The sequence below is a fragment of the Apodemus sylvaticus genome, chromosome 6, assembly GCF_947179515.1.
Source record: "Apodemus sylvaticus chromosome 6, mApoSyl1.1, whole genome shotgun sequence".
Classification (NCBI taxonomy): Eukaryota; Metazoa; Chordata; class Mammalia; order Rodentia; family Muridae; genus Apodemus; species Apodemus sylvaticus.
This window is the reverse complement of record NC_067477.1, coordinates 128,273,982-128,295,588: the sequence shown is the minus strand read 5'-3', so window position 1 is coordinate 128,295,588 and position 21,607 is coordinate 128,273,982. Positions and strand designations below refer to the sequence as shown.

Sequence of the window (21,607 nt, the reverse complement as noted above, 5' to 3'; positions counted from 1 at the left end):
TGCTGAGCTATTTACCATTTATTCTCCCTTAATTTCTTAAAGGTTTGAAGTCTATATTATAAACAGTGACTATAACTTAGGAGTTTGTTTAAAGAATAATGAAACAGAAAAATTAAAGTCTTTTTTTATTTTTGAAACAAGGTCTCGTTCTATAACTCAGGCTGGCCTGGAACTCACTGTATAGCCCAGAGTGACCTGGAACTCTTAGCAATCTTCCTGCCTTAGCTTCCTGAATGTTGGGATTACAAGCATGAGCTACTATTCTTAACTGAAATAACATTTAAAAATTATCATCGCTACTACTGCTTTATGTGTGGGGGTGTCTTGCCCGCATGTATGTCTGTACACCTTGTACATGTTTGGTGTTCACTGAAGTCAGAAGAGGATGTCAGATCATCTTGATCGTGAGTTATCATGTAGGTGCTAGAAATTGAGCTTGGGTCCTCTGCAAGAGCAGTATGTGCTTTTAATTGTGAAGCCATTTCTCCAGACTCTGACTGTAGTTTTAAGCTGTCCCTAACTACGTTATAGCACATGCCTCTCGCCTTCACCCATTGAGTGCGGGATTGCAGGCACGAATGCCCAGTCCCGGTTTAACATTTTTTATATTTTGAATTTATGTTTGTTGATGTGTTAGCTTCCCACTTTTGTCTCTTTTAAAGTAGATGACATGCACGTGTGCCAGTTGTCTGGCTGGACATCTTGTTGTGCAGCGGCTCTGGTCGGCCTGTGCTGCTCACTGACATCTTGTTGTTGTGCAGCGGCTCTGGTCGGCCCGTGCTGCTCACTGCCATCTTGTTGTGCAGCGGCTCTGGTCGGCCCGTGCTGCTCACTGCCATCTTGTTGTGCAGCGGCTCTGGTCGGCCCGTGCTGCTCACTGACATCTTGTTGTTGTGCAGCGGCTCTGGTCGGCCCGTGCTGCTCACTGACATCTTGTTGTTGTGCAGCCGCTCTGGTCGGCCCGTGCTGCTCACTGACATCTTGTTGTTGTGCAGCGGCTCTGGTCGGCCTGTGCTGCTCACTGACATCTTGTTGTTGTGCAGCGGCTCTGGTCGCCCGTGCTGCTCACTGACATCTTGTTGTTGTGCAGCAGCTCTGGTCGGCCCCGTACTGCTCACTGACATCTTGTTGTGCAGCGGCTCTGGTCGGCCCTGTACTGCTCACTGCCATCTTGTTGTGCAGCGGCTCTGGTCGGCCCGTGCTGCTCACTGACATCTTGTTGTTGTGCAGCGGCTCTGGTCGGCCCGTGCTGCTCACTGACATCTTGTTGTTGTGCAGCGGCTCTGGTCGCCCGTGCTGCTCACTGACATCTTGTTGTTGTGCAGCAGCTCTGGTCGGCCCCGTACTGCTCACTGACATCTTGTTGTTGTGCAGCGGCTCTGGTCGGCCCCGTACTGCTCACTGCCATCTTGTTGTGCAGCGGCTCTGGTCGCCCGTGCTGCTCACTGACATCTTGTTGTTGTGCAGCGGCTCTGGTCGGCCTGTGCTGCTCACTGACTGAACAGCCCTTGGATTTTGTGTGTTCAGATTACTTGCTCAGTTGTCATGGCTGTTCTTAGTTTTCAGAATGATTTCATATAAAACTTTAAATTTCTTCTTGAATTCTTTGATCTGTGTTAACAACATCATTCTTTGTTTATTGCTTTTAATATAAAACTTTTCATGAAGTTAGTTTCTTTTTTTTTCTTTCTTTTTGTTTTATTTTTTTCAAGACAGTTTTTTCTATGTAGCCCTGCTATCTTAGAACTCTATATAGACCAGGCCGGCCTTGAACTCATAGAGATCCACCTACCTCTGCCTCCCAAGTGCTAGTGGGATTAAAGGGTTTTTTTTTTTGTTGTTGTTGTTGTTGTTTTTTGTTTTTTTTTTAAGGTTTTTTTCGAGACAAGGTTTCTCTGTGTAGCCCTGGCTGTCCTGGAACTCACTCTGTAGACCAGGCTGGCCTCGAACTCAGAAATCCGCCTGGCCCTGCCTCCCAAGTGCTGGGATTAAAGGCGTGCGCCACCACCGCCTGGCCTAAAGGGTTTTTTTTTAACTGTGCGAACAAATTTCGAGAAGTTATTTTTACATACTGTATTAGTTACTTTTTTATTGCCGATACCGTGACCAAGGCTTATGGCTCCAGAGGTTTAGTCTTTGATGATGGAGTGAAGGCGGAATGGCAGGCAGATGGCTGGAAGGGCACCCACTGGAGAGGTCACCGTTTTGATTTGCAAGCAAGAGGCAGAGGAGAGGCCCAAAGCCCACCGCCAGTGACACACCTCTTCTAACAAGGATACACCTCTTAATCCTTGACACGCCTCCTCTAGCAAGGCTGCATTTCCCAATCCTGCCCCAATAGTTGTAATAACTGGGAATCAGGTATTCAAGTCTGCGGGGGCCGTTCTCTTTTAAACTAACACATACAGGTGTTTGTTTGTTTGTTTGTTTGTCATTTGTAGTTTAAAGCTGCTTGTATAGGGTATAGGAGTTCCCAGGTTTTTAACTTGTATCTTGCTTAGAGCCAGATATGTGGGGAGGCATCGTGGTCTGTTTTTATCATTGCTATGTGTAGTCCAGAAGGTTAGTAGAGCCGGGACGACAGGAAATGTTCTTTATTCAAACGTCCATGTGTAAGCCAGGCATGGTGGCCCATACCTGTAATCCCAGCACTTTGGACATTATCAGGGAGGATTATGAGTTAAAGTACAACATGGATAAGATACTGTCTCAAACTGGGGATAGGGTGCAAGAAGAGAAAGGTCAGTGCCGGCTCAGAGTGGCTGAGAAGGGGCTTGTTCTTGGGCTATCTGCTTTACCTTAACAGTTGCAAAGGGCATCTTGTATTTTCCAAAACAGAACAGGCACAGGATAAAACATGGATGACCACAGTAACACATAACCACGTCTGTGTAATGTGACTACCTTGACCTCTGTTATTGGAACCTAGATGAAGGGAAGGGCCAGTGGATGGCTGTGTCAAAGTTTTACTGGGTTCCCAGTCCAAGCTGCTGTGAACCCTAAAAAAAAAAAGGATAGCAGTAGATCTTATCCTGGCCTGTGGAATCCTGGGATCCACTTGGTCCTCCCCAAGGTACAATCTGAACAGAGGAGAAGTTAATGATTGGCACCAGAGAAATGGCCCAGAATGGAGATGAGAGTCTCAGCTGAGGTCTGTTGTTGGGAGTCCATGGTGGGATGCTAGTCGGGGCACCTAGTCGGGGTTCAAGGTTGGGGGCCTGGAAGTGGGGGTACAGGGAGCTATGAGGACTGGAAGAACTCAGACGGGAGTGTTGGTTAAGGACCCAGGACCCTACAAACAAACTGTCAGGGTTCAGACATCCCAGTCTCACTAGCTGCTGACCCCCATAGCAATGGCAGCATCTCTGCTAGCAGCTACAGAAGATGGCAGAGCTTTATTCAGGCCTTTGTCATACATGATAGTGGTAAAGGACTCAGCCTAGAGCTTTGGAGGGACCCAGCCTGAAAATGGATGTCTCCCCAAAAGTATATGTGGCCACCAAAAGCAAAGGCGTGGGAGTGGTGAGCAGTGGCGAGGAGCAGTGTGTCCTGTTCATAGGTAAGCTGTCCTGCCTTCTTCGTGGCAGTCAGACATGATGGTTTCGTCAGCTGCCTGATAAGTGTGCCTTCATAGTGATTCTGGTTGATGCAACACAGAGTTCCAGGTTCTCCTGCTCAGCAGGTCCATGGCCACCTCTGTCATTTCCATTAGGGTGAATGTTCAAGCTTTTAGAGGCCTGTAAGGTGGTCACAGGTGAGTCTAGGCATGCCTGAATGAGCTTCGTTTGGCCTGGCGGTAGCTGGGTAGTCAGCATTTGGTAATCTCTTTGGGAAACATTAATTTATGGGACAGAGGATCATGTCATTGTCTTTGTGGGAAGCAAGCTATCTGGAGTGACCTTGCAGCCAGCTATCCTACAGCACCGAGGAAGGCATTTGTGTATTTAGTACAAGTTGCAGTTTAAGGTATTGTGTAGGTGCAAGCTAGGAAGGCTTTTTGCGCTAAGGTGGTGAGTCGTTGCTTTCAGACTTCCTGATTTCTCAGTGTGATGCATTACAGATGATCTCATTGCCCTATGTCCTGTTGCATTGATGTATGTAAGCAAATCAATGACCTTGACATTGGCTCTTAACTCCTCAGAGGAAGCTGTGGATCTGCCTGTCTATGTTGTACTTGCTCTGCGTCCATTACGACTTGGGTTCAGATCCCTAGTACCCACATTAAAACAACAAAAACCAGGCATGACTGGGTATCTGTAACCTGCACTGCTGAGAGACAGGCAGTCTCTAGAGCTCATAGCCAGCCAGCCTATCCAAAATGGCAAGCTTCCAGTTGAAGAAGAGACCTTGTCAGAAGGCCGTAAAGTAAGACACCTATGTCCTGCTCTGCCCTCTGCATTATATGCAATTGTACAATGATGTGCATACATAGTACATGCACATAGGTACATACATGCACACACACACAAATAAAGGAAATAGAAGATCTAGGCTTTCTAAAGCCTTTTTAGCTTTTTAGAGAGACATTAGCTAGAAAGGGCCATTAAAGAAAGATTCATCAGAATTCATCACTGTTTTCTGGCAGTTTACCCTAGGGTTCCTGAGTGTCCTTGGATGGCTCATATATCAGATAGACAGAAATTCTTACAAAATGTTGTAATAATAGCAAAAAAAAATGTTATATAATGTGCTAGAGTTTACTGCAGGTAGGTGAGCCATCAGGATTGAAGCCAGCCAGTCCTATGGGCAGTTTAACATTCATAGGTTTCATCTTTTATTGAATACGGTGATTGTGTCTTACAAATGGAATTGCTGTCACTTTGAGTAAAATTCATGTTCATGTCTGTTATTGAACTTTGTTTTGGTATTTTGTTTTGTTTTGTTTTTTCAAGACTGGGTTTCTCTGTATAGCCTTGGCTGTCCTGGAACTCACTCTGTAGATAAGGCTAGCCACTACCTCCCAAGTGCTGGCATTAAAGATGTGCTCCACTACTGCCCGGCGCCTGTGCCTTGATAACTGCCTCTGCCTTGTTTTAAGGCAGGGTCTCTCACTGATGGTGGAGCTCACTGGTTGGCTAGATAGGTGATCCCCTATCTTATCTCACCAGAGCAGGTAATACGGAGCATACCACCCTTGGCAGGTGCAAGGTTTTTCTTTTTTTTTTTAATTTTTTTTTGCAGTGTTTGATTTTTAAGTGGGCTCTAGTCATTCAAATTTGGTCTTATGTTTGCATGACAAACATTATGAGACTGAAGCCCCCTCACTAATAACCGTTAGAAAGGAACTGATAGCCATTTAGAAGCATTGCTCCAAGTGACTTTAGGATTCACTGCTGTAAATTAGTCATGAGGATATAGAAAGTCAGTTTGAACCATAAAGGCACACAATTCAACTTGCAAAAGTGAAATGTGTTCCCAGAGTTTTAAAAAGGGTAATAGCATCATGATAAGTGTATACAGGAGTGAATTTATCACAGTACCTACACACATTAGTCAGAATATGTTAGTGAATGAAAAGACTGGATTTAAACCCTGAATCCTCAACTGTCCATTGTTTTAACTGTGTATAACCAGTGACATAGTCAGGGTTTCATTGCTGTGAAGAGACACCATGACCAAAGTAACTCTTATTAAGGACAGCATTTCTCTGGAGCTGGCTCATGGCGGGGAGCACAGCGGCACGCAAGCTGGGGGAGCTGAGAGTGCTACATCTGGATCCAAGGCAGCAGGAGGGGCTGTGTGTGTTTTACAGTGTGTGTGTAATCTGAGCACCTAAGACCTCAGGCTGCTGCCCACACAGTGACAAACTTGCTCTGACAAGACCACACCTACTCCAACAAGGCCACACCTCCTAATAGTACCACTCCTATGGCCAGGCATTCAAACCCTTGAATCCTTGGGAGCCTTACCTATTCAAATCACCCCAGTCATCTAATAAAGTAGAAAAACTTGTAAACAACTTATAATTAGGTTGGCAGCTAATGTATTGACTATGGTTAAAAATGTGTAGGTAGTCAGTTGTGGTGACACACGCTGGTAGTGGTTTGCTGAAGGAGGCAGAGGCAGTAGGATCATGAGTTCGAGGCCATCCTGGGCTATACATTTTGAAACAAGGGAAGGGGATAACATTTGATATGTAAATAAAGCAAATATTTTATAATAAAAAAAGAAAATATCTTTAAAAAATGTGCAGGTAAATGGTTTCGGTTTACAGTGCTGTTGCTTCATTGGTAAAACCACTCGTTTTAAATATTCTCTTATGCAGTTCTGAACTGTTAGAATATTATTTTCCTTCAAATATTTACCTTTAAAATTGTATAAGGTGGATGTGAATATACTTGGGATATACGCTTTAAAGAAAAAAGTCATCATTAGTATACTAATAACATTTTTCCCAGCCCGAGGCTGCCATCCTCCCCACACAGAATGCCTGCCTTCTGTCAGTGGGTGCATGCCTTAAACACATCACTTTCATCAGGAATGGCTTTTCTTGCCATTCCTAGCTTATTGTTGTATGATAGTTCTGACCCACAGTAAGCGATAAAGGGATGCAAAACTGTTTGCTGGTTATTAAAATGCAAACTTTGTAGTAGCCAACAGTCTAAAGTGATTATGAAAAAAAGTAAGGGAAAAATAAAGATTATTAAATGATTGTCCATCTTCTCACAGGATAGCAGACTAAGTCACAAACTGTCAAGACGATCATTGCCCACCCTGTGAGTGTGTGAGTGTATGTGTGTGTGTGTGTGTGTGTGCGCGCGCGCACATAGAAAACTTAGAGGACAGCATGTTTTTGGTGTAAGCTCTTCCTTTCCACTTTGTTGAGGCAGGCACACAGGTCTCTATTTTTCCCTCTGTTCTGCTCTTCCCAGTTGTCTGGCCTACCAGGTTCTTGGCAATTCTGATGTTTTAGGTTCCCATCTGGCAGTAGGAATGCTGTGGTTACAAGTGTGTAATTTGTATGTGGCTCAAACTCTGGTCACCAGGCTTTTATCATTTTGATGTAAGGTGGCTTTGTGTTCACTGTTTGTACTGAGTGCTTTGCATAGTATGTACTAGATTCTGAAGATTCAGTAGTGATCCTCATGAGTCATCTCCTCTTGGTCTTATCATTTTGTAAGGAAGGTAGAGTTAAAGGGGACAGAGACCCATCAGAGGTCAATTTCCCCCTAGTAGAATGCTGAATGACTGTTCTGACTGGTTTTGGGCAGGGGTCCTACATAAACAATGTTTTATCACCATCTTAGCCTCTTCCTCATGCTTCCCACTTCTGCATGGCATTGCAAACCATAGTGTAGGCAAAAAAGACTGAAATTACAGTTAGGTAACTAGATCTTTAAAAAATAGAATAGCATGCATGGTGTATGAGGCTGGAAACAAAGTTTGTGAAGCCCTGATTTTTTGGGTAACATTCAATCTGTATTTGTAGGCTAGTCCACATTTTAATTACTTGCCTTTTTTTTTTTTTTTACAGGTTCAGGGGCAAGTTCACCCTACTCTAGAGTCTAATGATGATGCTCTTCAGTATGTTGAAGAATTAATTTTGCAGTTACTAAATATGCTCTGCCAAGCTCAGCCCCGGAGTGCTTCAGATGTGGAGGTACAGCAGACGACCACTTTTGTTCTGTAGTAACTGTATGTGTTTCTTGCTGTATGTTGATTGTAATGGAGGTGAAGGAGAAAGGTGCTCTTCAGTTCATTCCTCCATCTCTGTGAACTCTGACCTGGGTATGTGGTAACTTATATGTGTCTTAGCTGTGAAACATTCAGACTTTACTTTTCAGCTTAAATAAACAACTTAATGTTACTACTAGAATGGCCTGAGATAAGCGCTCTGTATGTAGTCCTGGAACTCACTATATAAACCAGGATGGCCTTGAGCTCAAAGATCCCTGTTCATACATACATATAAACAGAATGCACACAAAGGTTTCAATCCCAAAACATTTCCTTTAAATTTCAGGGAGTCAAAGGTCTGATAGTAAAATATCTGAAAATATCTGAGGGAGAATTATAGCAAACACTTGGGTCAGAGGATGAACTTACAGCTTCACTGGTAAAAGACACAAAGCAAACATGGACATGCGGTGACAGACTAAAGCTGAAGGTATGGGCAGCATTTAGAGTTAAGATGGCAGCCACCTTACTGTAGTGCAAGCCTTTAATACTCGTACTTAGGAGGCAGGGGCAAGAGGGTCAGGGCTCCAGGTCAGTTTAACTATGCAGGAGTTCAAGGCTAACCTGGGCTACGCGAGATCCTGTCTCAAAAAGCAAAACAAAAGAGTCCAGGGAGTACTGTATTTAACCCTTCACGTCACAGGATGTAGTTGGATGTGGAAGATTTCAAAGAAGCAGTAGAACCTGGCACGTGAGTTATACAGTAAAGTCCTGAGGGAAGTGTGGATTTCACCTGAGGCAAGCAAGGATCTAGGAACAGTAACCTGAGGGGGCTCACTGACTGGGTTATAGGAAGCCAAGGGAGAGAGATAGGGACAGGAAGAGGGAGGGAGGGAGGGAGGGAGGGAGGGAAAGAGGGAGGGAAGGATGAAGGGATGGAGGGAGAAACTGGAGGAGGAGCAGGAGGAGAGGAAGGGAGGAGGAAGGTGGTTTGGTTTTGTAGTTTGTGAGGCAGGATGACATATAGCCCAGTCGGGCCTTGAACTCAGCTTGCTGCAGAGTCAAGAATGACTCTTGGTTCGCCAGCCTGTCTCCCAGTTGCTGGGATTTCCTACTAGGCCCGACTGGTTTCTTCTGTAAAGTCAGACTTTTAATTCATAATTTCTTTGAAATACCTGTTTGTGTTTGTGTTTCACAGAGCTCTTGAGTAGCATGGCTTGCCTGACTCTGTATCACACTAGCTATTTCACTTGGCTTGGCTTTGATCCTAGCTATATTCTCCCGTCGTTTAGCAGAATTCAGACTTACAGGAAGGGCTTACAATTTCACCCTGTTTATTATGCTGATGTTGTTGGTACATTCTAGAAATTTGCTAATCTGCTGACATTGCAAACATAAATCGGACCTTCCTATATATATTTACATAACTATGCTTGTTTAATTTCATTTTTAATTAATATAAACAAGGAACAGAAAGCCATATGAAATTCTCATGTGTAGGTTTTGGTGTTAGAGATTGTCTTTTGCAAGAATATGTTAGAATATGACCAATAGAAATACCAGTCACTTATGTAATAAGCTTTATGATTTCTTTTTACAATACTTATTTGTATTACATACAGTTACATGTATCTGTACACATCTGTGTGTAGGTATGTGCATGAGTGTAGGAACCCACAGAGGCCAAAGGAGTTGGATCCCTGTTTTGGTTAGGATTTTTTCTGCTGCAGTGAAACACTATGACCAAAAAGCAAGTTGGGGGAAAAGGGTTTATTTGGCTAGGAACTCAGACAGGGCCGGCACCTGGAGGCAGGGGGGCTGGGGGCCCGGAACCTGGAATGGGGGGGTCCGGAACCTGGAGGCGGGGGCTGATGCACAGGCCGTGCAGGAGTGCTGCTGACTGGCTGGCTCCCCATGGCTTCTTCCACCTGCTTGCTTATAGAACCCAGAACCACCAGCTCAGGGGTGGCACCACCCAAAATGACCTGGGCCCTGCCTTACAGGCTTACCTACAGCCCAGTCTTGTGGAGGCATTTTCTCAATTGAGGCTCCCTCATATCTGATGGCTCTAATCCTAGCCAGGACAATCCATCTGAAGTCACAGGCAGTTGTGAGCCACCGGACATCAGGCCTGAAAATCTGACTCAGATCTTTTGGAAGAGCATTACTTTCTTTTAACCACTGAAATTTAATTTCAAAGTGCTACTTTATAAAATTCTATATCTTACAACAATTCTATGGGGGTATCTTCTCTTTGCTTACGTACTTGAAAATTGACCCTCGGAACAGAATGGACATAAATGAAGATCCAAGAAACAAAAATCAATGTTCTGGGGGCTGGAGAGATGGCTCTCTGGGCCATAAATCACTTTAGTGCATTGATCATCCAAAGAGAAGTAGAATACAGAAGACTGGTGTGTGTGACATGGGGCAAGGTTTGCTTAGGAAGCCCTGTCTCGTGTGTGTGTGTGTGTGTGTGTGTGTGTGTGTGTGTGTGTGTGTGTGTGTGTGTGTGACACGGGGCAAGGTTTGCTTAGGAAGCCCTGTCTCCTATGTGTGTTTGTGTGACACGGGGCAAGGTTTGCTTAGGAAGCCCTGTCTCCCATGTGTGTGTGTGTGGGTGACACGGGGCAAGGTTTGCTTAGGAAGCCCCGTCTCCCGTCAGCTTCTTTATGATGGTACAAGATAAACTGTTGCAAAGTATTATCTAACTCCTGTCTTTATTTGTATGTGAATGTAGACATAAAGGGAACAGCTTTTTAGGAGTTTGTCTTCCACCTGTGGGATCTGGGACTCAAGCTTGGTCACCAGGCGTTAGGCTGCCAGTGCCCTAACCTCCTGGGCTGTCTTCACCACAAGGGGATTTAGTATTGTTATTGCATGTTCTCTTTCTCTCTCCTTCTCGAAACCCCTCTCAATTTAGTTTTTTAAGTTCACATACAAAGTAGTGTGTTTTTTTAATATGCTAGATGGATGGATGGATGGATGGATGGATGGATGGATGGATGGGAGGGAGGAAGGGAGGGGGAGAGAGAGAGAGGGGGGGGAAGGGAGAGGAGAGGCTGTGTTAGTGTAGGTCTGCATGCAGTGTGCATAGAAGTCAAAGGACATCTTTCCAGTGTCTATTCTTTCCTTCCCTGTGGGTTTCCGAGATCAAGTGACTGACATCAAGTCCTCAGAGTTGTGCAGCAAGTGCCTGTTCTGAGCTATGTCACGGCCAGGCAGGTTGTGAGGCAGGGACCTCACAGGGCGTTTTCGTGTCTATGTCATTTATACCTTGTTTTATGCATCCTGCCCCTCATCCCTCCTCCTTGCTGGCTTTTCTTCCCTCAGATGCTTTCTCCCTCCTCCTACTTTCCTGTCTGTCCTCTGAATTGAGGTTTCAGAGTGTTAGGACTCAGGTTAGAGACAGCTGCAACTCCGACAGAGCTCTTACTGCAGAGCGCTTTGTTTTGGATGCTCTTTGTGCCTCTTCCCCTCCCCTCCCAGCCTTTGGCTCTGCCACCATTTTCTACCTTTTTAATCACCTTTATCACACAGGATAAAGATTTGCTGCTTTAACCTATGTTTGTTTGTTGTTGTTTGTTCTCTGAGACAGGGTTTCTCTGTGTAGTCCCTGCTGCCCTGGAACTCACTCTGTAGACCACGCTGGTCTTGAACTCAAGAGATCTGCCTGCTTCTGCCTCCCAAGGTTAAATGCCTGTGCCACCACTGCCCGGCTGCTACTGTAATTTTTTTAACTACAAGAGTTCCTTTGACTTCTAATTAAATTAGACTTCTAATTTAATTAAAACATTGGTGGTACCTGAACAGCCTTGAACATAGATAAAGAGAGGATAAGTGCTTATAAATCTGCTCCTAGAATGTGCTAAATGCATCTATGCCTCCCTCACACCTAGCTCTAGAGTATCCAAGGCAGTGTATTTACTGATACAACTTTCATTCAGGTTTGTATTCAAGGGGCAGTGGTCAATTAATTCATTTAATTGTACTTTAATTGAATACTGAGAATTTGTTCAAGGTTCTGTAATAGCGACCTCTACTGGCTCTAACTGAGGCGTGTGCTCATGGATTTTAAACATTTGAAGGGAGCTAATAGTAAGGTACATTAAAGCAGGGGATTTAGCTGTTATAATGGCTCATTCTTAACTGGATAACATCTAGATGTGAGGATTGAAGTACTCTGCTGAAGACAGACCTGTGCCTGAGGGGCAGTTCCACCATTAAAACACAGGTTAGCGGTGCAGAGCGTGAGGCTCAGGACCTGGAACGGTTCTCACATGATGGTGAAGAAACAAATCTTTGAGGTTTTAATTAAAAATACTACTTGAATTTATGACTGGGATTAAAGTAAGGATAAAATAAATAAGAATTTATTGGAGTTGTTATTTACTAAATAAGTGTAAGTCTTCTTTCTTGAAACTGTGATGTTTAAGGTGACTTACCAGTCTCGCCATTAGTGTTAATAAAGGTGGGATTCAGGGTATGATTAACCTGATAATAAAATACTGTATTTAGTCCCTTAGTTACCTAATTAAGAAACTAATAGCCGGAGCCGAGCCGGGCATGGTGGCACACACCTGTAATCCCAGCACTCTGGGAGGCAGAGGCAGGCGGATTTCTGAGTTCAAGGCCAGTCTGTTCTACAGAGTGAGTTCCAGGACAGCCGGGGCTACACAGAGAAACCCTGTCTTGATAAAAAGAAAAACAAACAAACAAACAAACAAACAAAAACAAAGAAACTAATACATTGACAAGCACAGGATTTTTGTTTGTAGTGTAAATTATATTAAAAGCTCATGTATATTCTTTATTTAAAATGTGTATATACTTTATTTAAAAGTAAATTTTAAGTGATGAACTGTACTTTATTTGTTGCTTAGTTATGATTTTCCTCTTTTCTAAGGAACGAGTTCAAAAAAGTTTCCCTCATCCAATTGATAAGTGGGCAATAGCTGATGCCCAGTCAGCTATTGAAAAGAGGAAGAGAAGAAACCCTTTATCCCTGCCAGCAGAAAGAATTCATCACTTATTAAGGGTAAGCGTAAATAAACCATGTTACCTATAAAAAGCAAAATAACTCAACAGTAAAATCCTTTTAAATTTTCCAGGGATTCATGCTGAGGTGAGGGTCCTGTGGTAATGAGTAAAGACTGGGCAACGTAGTTTCACGTCATTTCATACCAACAGTAAGAAACAAGTCGAAGAGACTTGGGAAAGTTATATTGTTGATTTTGTTTACCCCAGGATTGCTAAAAAATAAAATTGTAAAACTTTCTGTCTTGCTGATCAGAGCTAAGTATCCCATAAAGCTTTTAAAGTCTGTTAGCATTTTGTGTAGGGCTATATCTGTGAGACTGCAGTGAGTATCTGTGGTTTTGTGGAACAAACAAATTGGTTCTGCTTAAATAAGTTAACCACTTTAATGTCCCAAGAACTAGAAAAGTACCAGGAATCCTAATAACGTTAGTTTTGTTTATTTACCATGACAAACAAAATAACTCTCTCTCTCTCTCTCTCTCTCTCTCTCTCTCTCTCTCTCTCTCTCTCTCTCTCTCTGTCACACACACACACACACACACCTTATTGTATTTGTGTGTATTGTAAAAACCTTAGTAAAAGTTTTTCTGCTTTTCCCTTTGAGAGAGTCTTCATTATTGCCCAGGCTGGCCTTGACTGAGATTTGTGATCTTCCGGCCTCTGCCTCCTGAGTGCTGGGATTAAAGGTGTGCCCCGCTATGCCGGCTGCCTTGTATTTTCTCTCCTGTTAAGAATTCATCTTCCTTTGGGAACTTTTAGTTCCACAAAAGAACATACTCTCTATGAAGTCTAATATTAGGATCATTTAAGATGCTTAGTAGTACATAGCATGGAGGGTTTGTTTTGCTTTTAATTTTGTTTTTATTGAAAGCCAAGAGTGTGTCATAAGGCTCCTTAGGAAAGGATAGAGTTACAAGACTCATAGCTATTCCTGGATGCCAATATTATATCACTCTTGTGTGGCATGAAAGTTATTTTGTATAGTTTCTTCTATTCCTACTTGGTAACACACCATTTGCTCCCTACACCAAACGCAGACTTTGTGGCTTGGGCCACTGACATTACACAGTAATGTGTGCTGCTCCAGTGTTGCACACAATCAAACACAATTCTGCCTCCTTTTAAAGCTTACTTTCTTCAATTTGTGTACATGCATGTGTTCTATACAAATAGGGGTATGTGTGTGTGTGTGTGTGTTTCTCATGATCAAATCAGTGAAAATTAAATTGTTAACTATCAGTAATGACAGACATCAGTGGAAGTCACACTGGGCTGTAGCTGTTTCGTGTTGTGACTGGTATATTAAATTACTGTATACGATGGCTAACCGTGCTCTCCTTTTCGCTTTTCAGGAGGTCCTGGGTTACAAAATTGACCACCAGGTTTCTGTTTACATAGTAGCAGTATTAGAATACATTTCTGCAGATATTTTAAAGCTGGTGGGGAATTATGTAAGAAATATACGGCATTATGAAATTACAAAACAAGACATTAAAGTGGCAATGTGTGCTGATAAGGTAGGAGAATTAGCTTCTGTGTGTTTTATTCATAAATTTTACTTATGGTCTATTAGATGCTAATATACTCTTCAGAAAGAATAGAATTGTGCCCCGCATTATGTTTGGGGAGAGTTCCAGTCATCTCATAGCGCACATCCTGGTTGTTACTATATGGGATAAGGAGAGGTGGGTGACAGTTACACAGGGCTTTCAGGAAAGAAGCTGTTTCCTGACCTGATGGCATTCCACCCGACTTTCCTCACACTCTGACCATTCAGGTTTCAGAGTCTTCTTGTGTGTATATTATTGTTTATTTTAACAGAATAATCAAAAGTGAAAGATGATCTGGTCTGAAGAGTTAAAAGCGGTCTGATATTTTTAAATGGAGATAAAGTACTTCATATTTATGATTACAATTGAAAATGAATACCAAATGTTTGCTACTTTGTTTTAAATGTGTATGTGTGTGCACTTATAGTAGTTTATGTGCACAGTGTACACACAGGGATTCAGAGAAGTCAGAACAAGTATCAGATCCCCTAGAAATGGAGTTACAGAGGGATTATGGTGCTGGAAACTGAACCCAGGTGCTCTGTGAACCTGTGAGTGCTTTTAACAGCCGAGCCATCTCTCTAACCCATTTGCTAAAAGATTTATTGTGATTTCTGTGGCACATGGGAGGAGGCTTCTGTGCACATGAGCACAGCTGTTTGTGAAGGCCAGAAGAGGTACCAGACCCCTGAAGTTGGGAGCTGCCTGACATGGCTCCTGGGAACTGACACAATTATGTGTTTTTAATCACTCTGCTATCTATCTAACCCTCCTGCTGGCTACTTTTTAAATGAATCATATAAGTAAAATATTTCTTAGTATCTATTATGTGTTCACACAGAAATGAGATACAGGAAAACTTGTTTAAAAGGGGGCTGGGATATAACTGGTAGAGTGTGTGCCTAGACTGCATAAAACCTTGGATTTGGTTTCTGGTCCTGAGTAAACAGAATGATATGTGCATGTGGAAGCAGAAGGATTAGAAATTCAAGGCCAGCCTGGGCTACATAGTGACTTTGTGGCTAGCTTCAGTTATATGAGGCCATATCTCTATACTGCAGGTCCACAAGACTGGGAAGGGTGAGTTTCAGCAGAGTAGCCGTGGGGAAACTTCGTGAAGAAACCTGGTTTTTAATGGGTGTTTTAGCTACATATATGCCTGTAGCCATCTTGATGCCTGGCTGACATGGAGGCCAGAGGGGGCATCTCATTCCCTAGAATTGGAGTCTAAGAAGATTGTGAGCACCATGTGGGTGCTAGGATGAAGCCCGCGTCCTCTGACCTCTGACGAGCATGAATTGTCCTTAACCTCTGAGCCATCTCTTCTCTAGAGGCCAATTCAAAGAATCCCCAGGGCGGTGTGTCCTTGCATCCCCACACACGTGGCATGTCTGTCCCCTTGTGGAAGAAGAAAAGAATTTCTAGGGCATTTACCTTCACATGAGACTACATTATTATTGACACTTTTATTTTATCTCTTGACTACATAGGTATTGATGGATATGTTTCATCAAGATGTAGAAGATATAAATATCTTATCTTTAACTGATGAAGAGCCTTCCACCTCAGGAGAACAGACTTATTATGATTTGGTAAAAGCATTCATGGCAGAAATTCGACAATATATAAGAGAATTGAATCTAATTATAAAAGTTTTTCGAGAACCCTTTGTCTCTAATTCCAAATTGTTTTCATCTTATGTAAGTATATTTTATGCTATTTTTTCATGTGTTGTAAATTTCACTTCAAATTTGAATTTATATGATTCATGATTTCTAATTTATCAGTTTTCTAAAGTTGTGGGACATAGTCATGATCACAAATAAAGTACAATGGTTTCAAGAGATTCAACATCAGAAATTGAAAGGCAAAATCTAAAATAGACTAATTATGTAAGTGAAAATGAAATCACAATAATCCATTTATTTCAGGGAATGAAGCCTCTTGTTTAGGTGGAAGATATTTTTCATTCATTGACTTATTTGAGTCATTTAACTGATACTTATCAACAGCAGCTGTATTGTTGGACACCATATGTAAATGAGTCAGGAACAGTCCTCTAGTCAGGGCAGAGCTGGAAACGTAAGATGAAGAGAGTCATAGTACAACTGTAACAGCGGAATTATTGGGAACATAAAGGAACTGAAATTCAGACAAGAGATTAGCCTCAGGATAGTGCCCATACTAACCTCACTAAACCAAGAGAACTTTCACGACGGGAACAGTGCTAGCTCTGGGGGTCCAGTTACGCCGTTTGTGACTATTAAACAACAACGGACTGGGGCCGAGAGTACAGCCCAGTGGCAGAGCGCTTGTCAAATCTGCATATGAAATCCTGGGTTCAGTTTCCACCACTACAAAAATTAAATAATTAGACTGTAATTAGTTTGCAAATATGCACTGTTTATTATATTATTTTAAATGTATGAATGCATGGTATTTAAGTTGTTTCATTAAATTTGCTTTTAAAAAAATAGCAAAGGAGGGAGCTGGAGAGACGGCTCAATGGTTAAGAGCACTGACTGCTCATCTAGAGGTCCTGAGTTCTATTCCCGGCAACCACATGGTGGCTCACAACCATCTGTAATGGGATCTGATGCGCTCTTCTGGTGTGTCTGAAGACAGCGACATTATACTCACATACATAAAATAAATAAATCTTTTTTTTAAAAAAATAGCAAAGGAGAGATAAAGATATCTTACACAAAAATCAACAATCAAATTTGCTAAATGGTATTCAGGATCAAAGAAATACAAATCAAAAGCATAGTGAGATACTTCTGTACACTTATTAGAAAGAGTTAAAAAAAAGACAGTATCAGATCTTGAGAAGAATGCGCAATGAGTGCTCATGGGTTTGTGGAATGTCAATGTTCCTTGTAAGATATAAATTAGTAAAATTGGCTGGTTTTGTAACACAATTCTACATTTTCTGACAATTCTGTTCTGTTTTTGCTTAGAAGAAACAAAAACAAGGCCTTAAAAAAAGCAGTTTTATTTTATAGCTCAAAACTGGAAATAACTCAGTGCCTACCAGTTGTGGACAGAAATTGTGATTTGCTCATACAGCAGACAGCTTTTCACCGAGAATAAAGAATGAACTACTTATGCATACATTCGCAAAGCTGAGCCTCAAGAGCATGAGCAGAGACACTGGACGCACGAGACATGTCTCTGCTTTCTGGACAATAACTGTCTGGTCATGGGGAGGAGAACACTCGTTTTCTGGCAGTGAGGATGGTGGGAGCTGATGCAGATGAGTCATAAGCGGACTTTTTTTAAATTTTTGTAAATTTTATTTTCAGTGCAATTGTTTTCCTGTGACAGTCAGAAGAGGGCACTGGCTCTCCTGGGTCTGGAGTTAAGAGATGATTAGAACTGCCATGTGGGCTCTGGGACTGAACTCAGGTCCTCTGGGAGAGCAGCCAGTTCTCTTAACTGCTGAGCCATCTCTCCAGTTCCCATAAGGAAATTTAAGACAAGAAAACATTGTGAATAGTGACTGTTATGATGTTACAAAGAGGAATAACTGTATATAGTCTCACCAAAAAGTACATTTAAAGTAGGTATATCTCATTGCATATAAACCATATCTCAAAATTGACAGAATAAAAATCATTGATAAAATAGTAATCAACAGATTTTAATAGAACAGTATAAAATTATATGGTCTCTGAGAAATGTACAAAGTGACCAAATTTGTTAGTGGCAGTATTAGGCAAACAGAGCAAACATTTGATCTGTTTGCACAGAATGCCCCGAGTAGTAGCCGTGCGCAGCAGGGCTCTGGACTGTAAATCCAACAATGAAAAGTCACTTTTGCTAATGAGTTTAGGTTGTCTTTTGCAGAGATGACCTTAGTCATTAAACCTTGATTATAAAATGATATTTTTTATTGAAAAGATATCTTGTTATACAATATGATTGAATATTTCTTTCCCTCTCCTCCACAGGATGTAGAAAACATATTTAGTCGTATAGTAGATATACATGAACTCAGTGTAAAGTTACTGGGCCATATAGAAGATACTGTAGAAATGACAGATGAAGGCAGTCCCCACCCATTAGTAGGAAGCTGTTTTGAAGACTTAGCAGAAGTAAGTATATCAATTATATTATCAATTATATAGCAAAAGAAGTCTGTTTGTAAGTACATTTGCATTGAAATGGGGTTCATAATTCCTATTTTTGTTTCAAGTCATATACCATTGCTTCTTTTTTCATAGTAGGCCAATATTTAATACTGTTATCAAGCACAGACACAGCTTTCAAGCACTGCAGCCAGTCCCAGTGTCCCTCTGAAACATTGATAGACAGACCAAGGCAAGCTGCCTGCATCTGACAGGAGCTTGGGTGGGGGCTCCAGTCCTCCCAGCCCACTGCTCAGCACTGGGTGTCACATGCGGGGCTCCTCTATACATTTGTAAAGTAAGAAGAGTAACAATAACAAGACTCAAAGATTTTTGTAAAAATTAAGATAATCTCCCTTAAGTATTTGGCTAATTCCCTTTATATAGTAAAATAACCAGTATGAGATAGCTGCATTAGTCTTTAGAATTGAACAATGAGGTGCTAGGAGACTCAGGTCCATGGCACAGACAGTTCAGAGCCCATGGAAGTCTGGTAAGCCTGAGTATTCCCAATGCTGACTGTGAGTTAGTTGTAGTAAGTCATCACTGGTAGTAATTCTTACTCTTGTCTTGCTCTAAAACCCTTTCAATCTCTCTGTATAATAGTGCTGAACTTGTGGGAAAGAGAGAGGAGCCAGGGGTCTAGCTCTTCCCAGCACACATGAGACCCTTGGTTCGGTTCCCAGGGCCATATGAACTTGGCTTGGTGGTACACACCCTGTAACCCTGTGATCTCAGCAGTGGGAAAGTGGATGCAGGGCTTTGAGAAGATGGGTGTCATTCTCAGCGACAGAGCAAGTTGGGTGCCAGGCTAGAGCTTTGTGACGCTCACGCTTATAGTTCTATTGCTGTGCTAAAGCCCATGACCAAGGGTTACTCGGTTTACAGGCTACAACCTATCATGGGAAGCCAGAGTAGGAACCATGAGGCAGGAACTGCAAAAGACAGGAGGACAGCAGCTTGGCTTGCTCAGCTTGCTTTCATATATAACTCAGAATGTATTCCTGGAGATGACATCACTCACAGTGGGCTTGGAACTTTCATGCCAGTCACCAATCCGGGCAATAGTTGGGGGTATTTTCCTCAATATAGGTTCTCTCTTCCTATGTGACTCAGTCTTTTGTCAAGTTGACAAATGACTACCCAGCACAGAGATTCTATCTCAGAAAACAGACAGACAAAACCAATGCTGTGGGTAGAAACCTCCAGGAGAATTCAGGAACTGGAAATGAATACTACTAGAAGGCCTGCGTGGTGCGAAAGGTCAGAAATGGAACAGAATAGATAGGATTGTCTTGTTTGTAGTTAGCAAACTACAATAGTTAGCAAATACAAGAAAATATACTAAAATATTAGGTGAGTTCACCGTGTTGACTTAGAGAAAAGACCAGCACTCCTGCAGTTACAGCTGCTGGAGCACAGAGCTTTAGCAGGCAGAAGGTGCCCTGTCTTGGAAGTACACAGTGAGCAAGTAGGGCAGGCAAGATAGATAGTCCCACCCATAAAGCACTGTGCAGGCCGGACAGCCTGAGTTTGGTCCCTGGGGGAGTCCCAGCCTTAGAGTTTAATCCCTAGAACTTGTGGTAGAAAGAGAACTGACCCCGAAATGTTTTTCTCTGATCTGTGCACTCCAGTACACACATGCACATACATGATTCTACTACTACTTCTTCTACTTTTTCTACTACTACTACTACTACTACTACTACTACTACTACTACTACTACTGATAATAAAATTCAGAAACCTAAATAGAAGTCTATAAGACCTGTTAAGAGAAATCGTAAGCTGTTTAGGTTAATAGGGAATGTACAGGTAAATGGCAGTACATACAGTGCTGTGTCTGTGGGTGGAGACCTCAGTGTTACATCCATGTCAGCCGTTCACAGAGCAGCCAGAGGACAGCAGAGGGCACAAGTGATGTGTGGCCCATGCCCATAATCTCAGCATTGAAGCCTGGTTTGTGGCAAGTTCTCGATATCCAATGAGATCCTGTCTAGCTAGATTGTCTCACCCACTACCTACTACCCACTCAGAAGAAGAAACAAAATCAATCTAGAGAAACAGCACATGGAGGAGACTTGCTTTGTAACATATTTAGATTTATTAAATAGGAATATCAGAGTTGCTGCCAGTATAGGCAGACAATGAAACAGAATAGAATTACAGTTTTGACATGTGGCATAGATTGCATTAATCACTAGAGACAGAACAAATTAATAATTGAATTACGAGTTGACCCAAGATGTAAGGAATCAGGATGGCCTGGAGCGTCACCTACCATATGGCACCTAATGGTGTCCAGAGCTCTAGTCTGAAGTGTTGAGATACGGTGTTCTGACTAGTAACTCCTTAAGTACTGTAAAAACAGTATGAAGGTCATTGATACATAGTTTGTATTCTATCGAATCACTTGTCTGTCTTGTCTACTGCATCCATCCACTTATCTCTTAGCATCAGCCGGTGCCAGGTGAACACTTGTTAGAATCTGAAGCTGTGCATGCGTGTGTGTTGCATGCAGTAGAGGTCGGAGGACAGTTTGTGTAAGTCACTTCTATCCTTCCACTCTGGGTTGTCAACAGACATGTTACGAGGTGTCTTTGCTCACCGGCCTGTGTCTGTCCCTCCTAACAGTTATAACTGGGTAGGGTGCTGGATCAAAGATGGGAAAGGCCCTATTCTCCATGCTCAAATCAATAGATCTACTGTGTTTCCCCAGCCATCATCATACTCGGTTATACCTTGCTATGAGACCTTAATGGTGATTGGTATATTAATAATGATGGGGATTTTTTTTCCAGTTTGGATTAAGTTAGTTTTATGAAAACAGAATTTTAGATGATAGAAACAGTTACTTCTGATACCAAAAATATTTTTAGATTTATTTTATATATTTTGCTTACACATATTTGTACCATTTATGCCTCTGGTACCCCCAGAAGCCAGGGGAGGGCATCAGATACCCTGGAACTGGAGTTAGGGATGGTTGTAAGCCGCTGTGTGAGTGCTGGGAAGCAAGCCTGGGTCCTCTTCAAGAGCAGTGAGTGTTCTTAGCTCTGAGCCATTGCTCCGACCCTCCCACTACATCGGAAAAAATAAGTATCTAACATCAGCATTCTAAATGCTCGTGTCTTACATACCTACATACCATACATCTACTGTTTGTTGTCCATGTTCAGCTGTGCTGGTTTTTAGGGTCAAGTCAGCCCACTCTTAGGATGACTGCTAGTTCCACGGGAAGCTTTGACTGAGAACCAGCATTTGTACGGT

At 42.3% G+C, this 21,607-nt stretch overlaps 1 protein-coding gene across 1 annotated transcript in view; it reads left to right on the top strand.

Moving 5' to 3' along the window:
- Window positions 1-21,607, top strand: part of Sos1 (SOS Ras/Rac guanine nucleotide exchange factor 1) — an 87,111-nt gene that overhangs the window by 12,476 nt on the left and 53,028 nt on the right. The window contains exons 2-6 of the mRNA XM_052186454.1: window positions 7,475-7,600; window positions 12,524-12,655; window positions 14,010-14,174; window positions 15,698-15,907; window positions 18,161-18,304. Coding sequence (XP_052042414.1) covers window positions 7,475-7,600; window positions 12,524-12,655; window positions 14,010-14,174; window positions 15,698-15,907; window positions 18,161-18,304 — 777 coding nt within the window. The remainder of the gene's footprint in view (window positions 1-7,474; window positions 7,601-12,523; window positions 12,656-14,009; window positions 14,175-15,697; window positions 15,908-18,160; window positions 18,305-21,607) is intronic.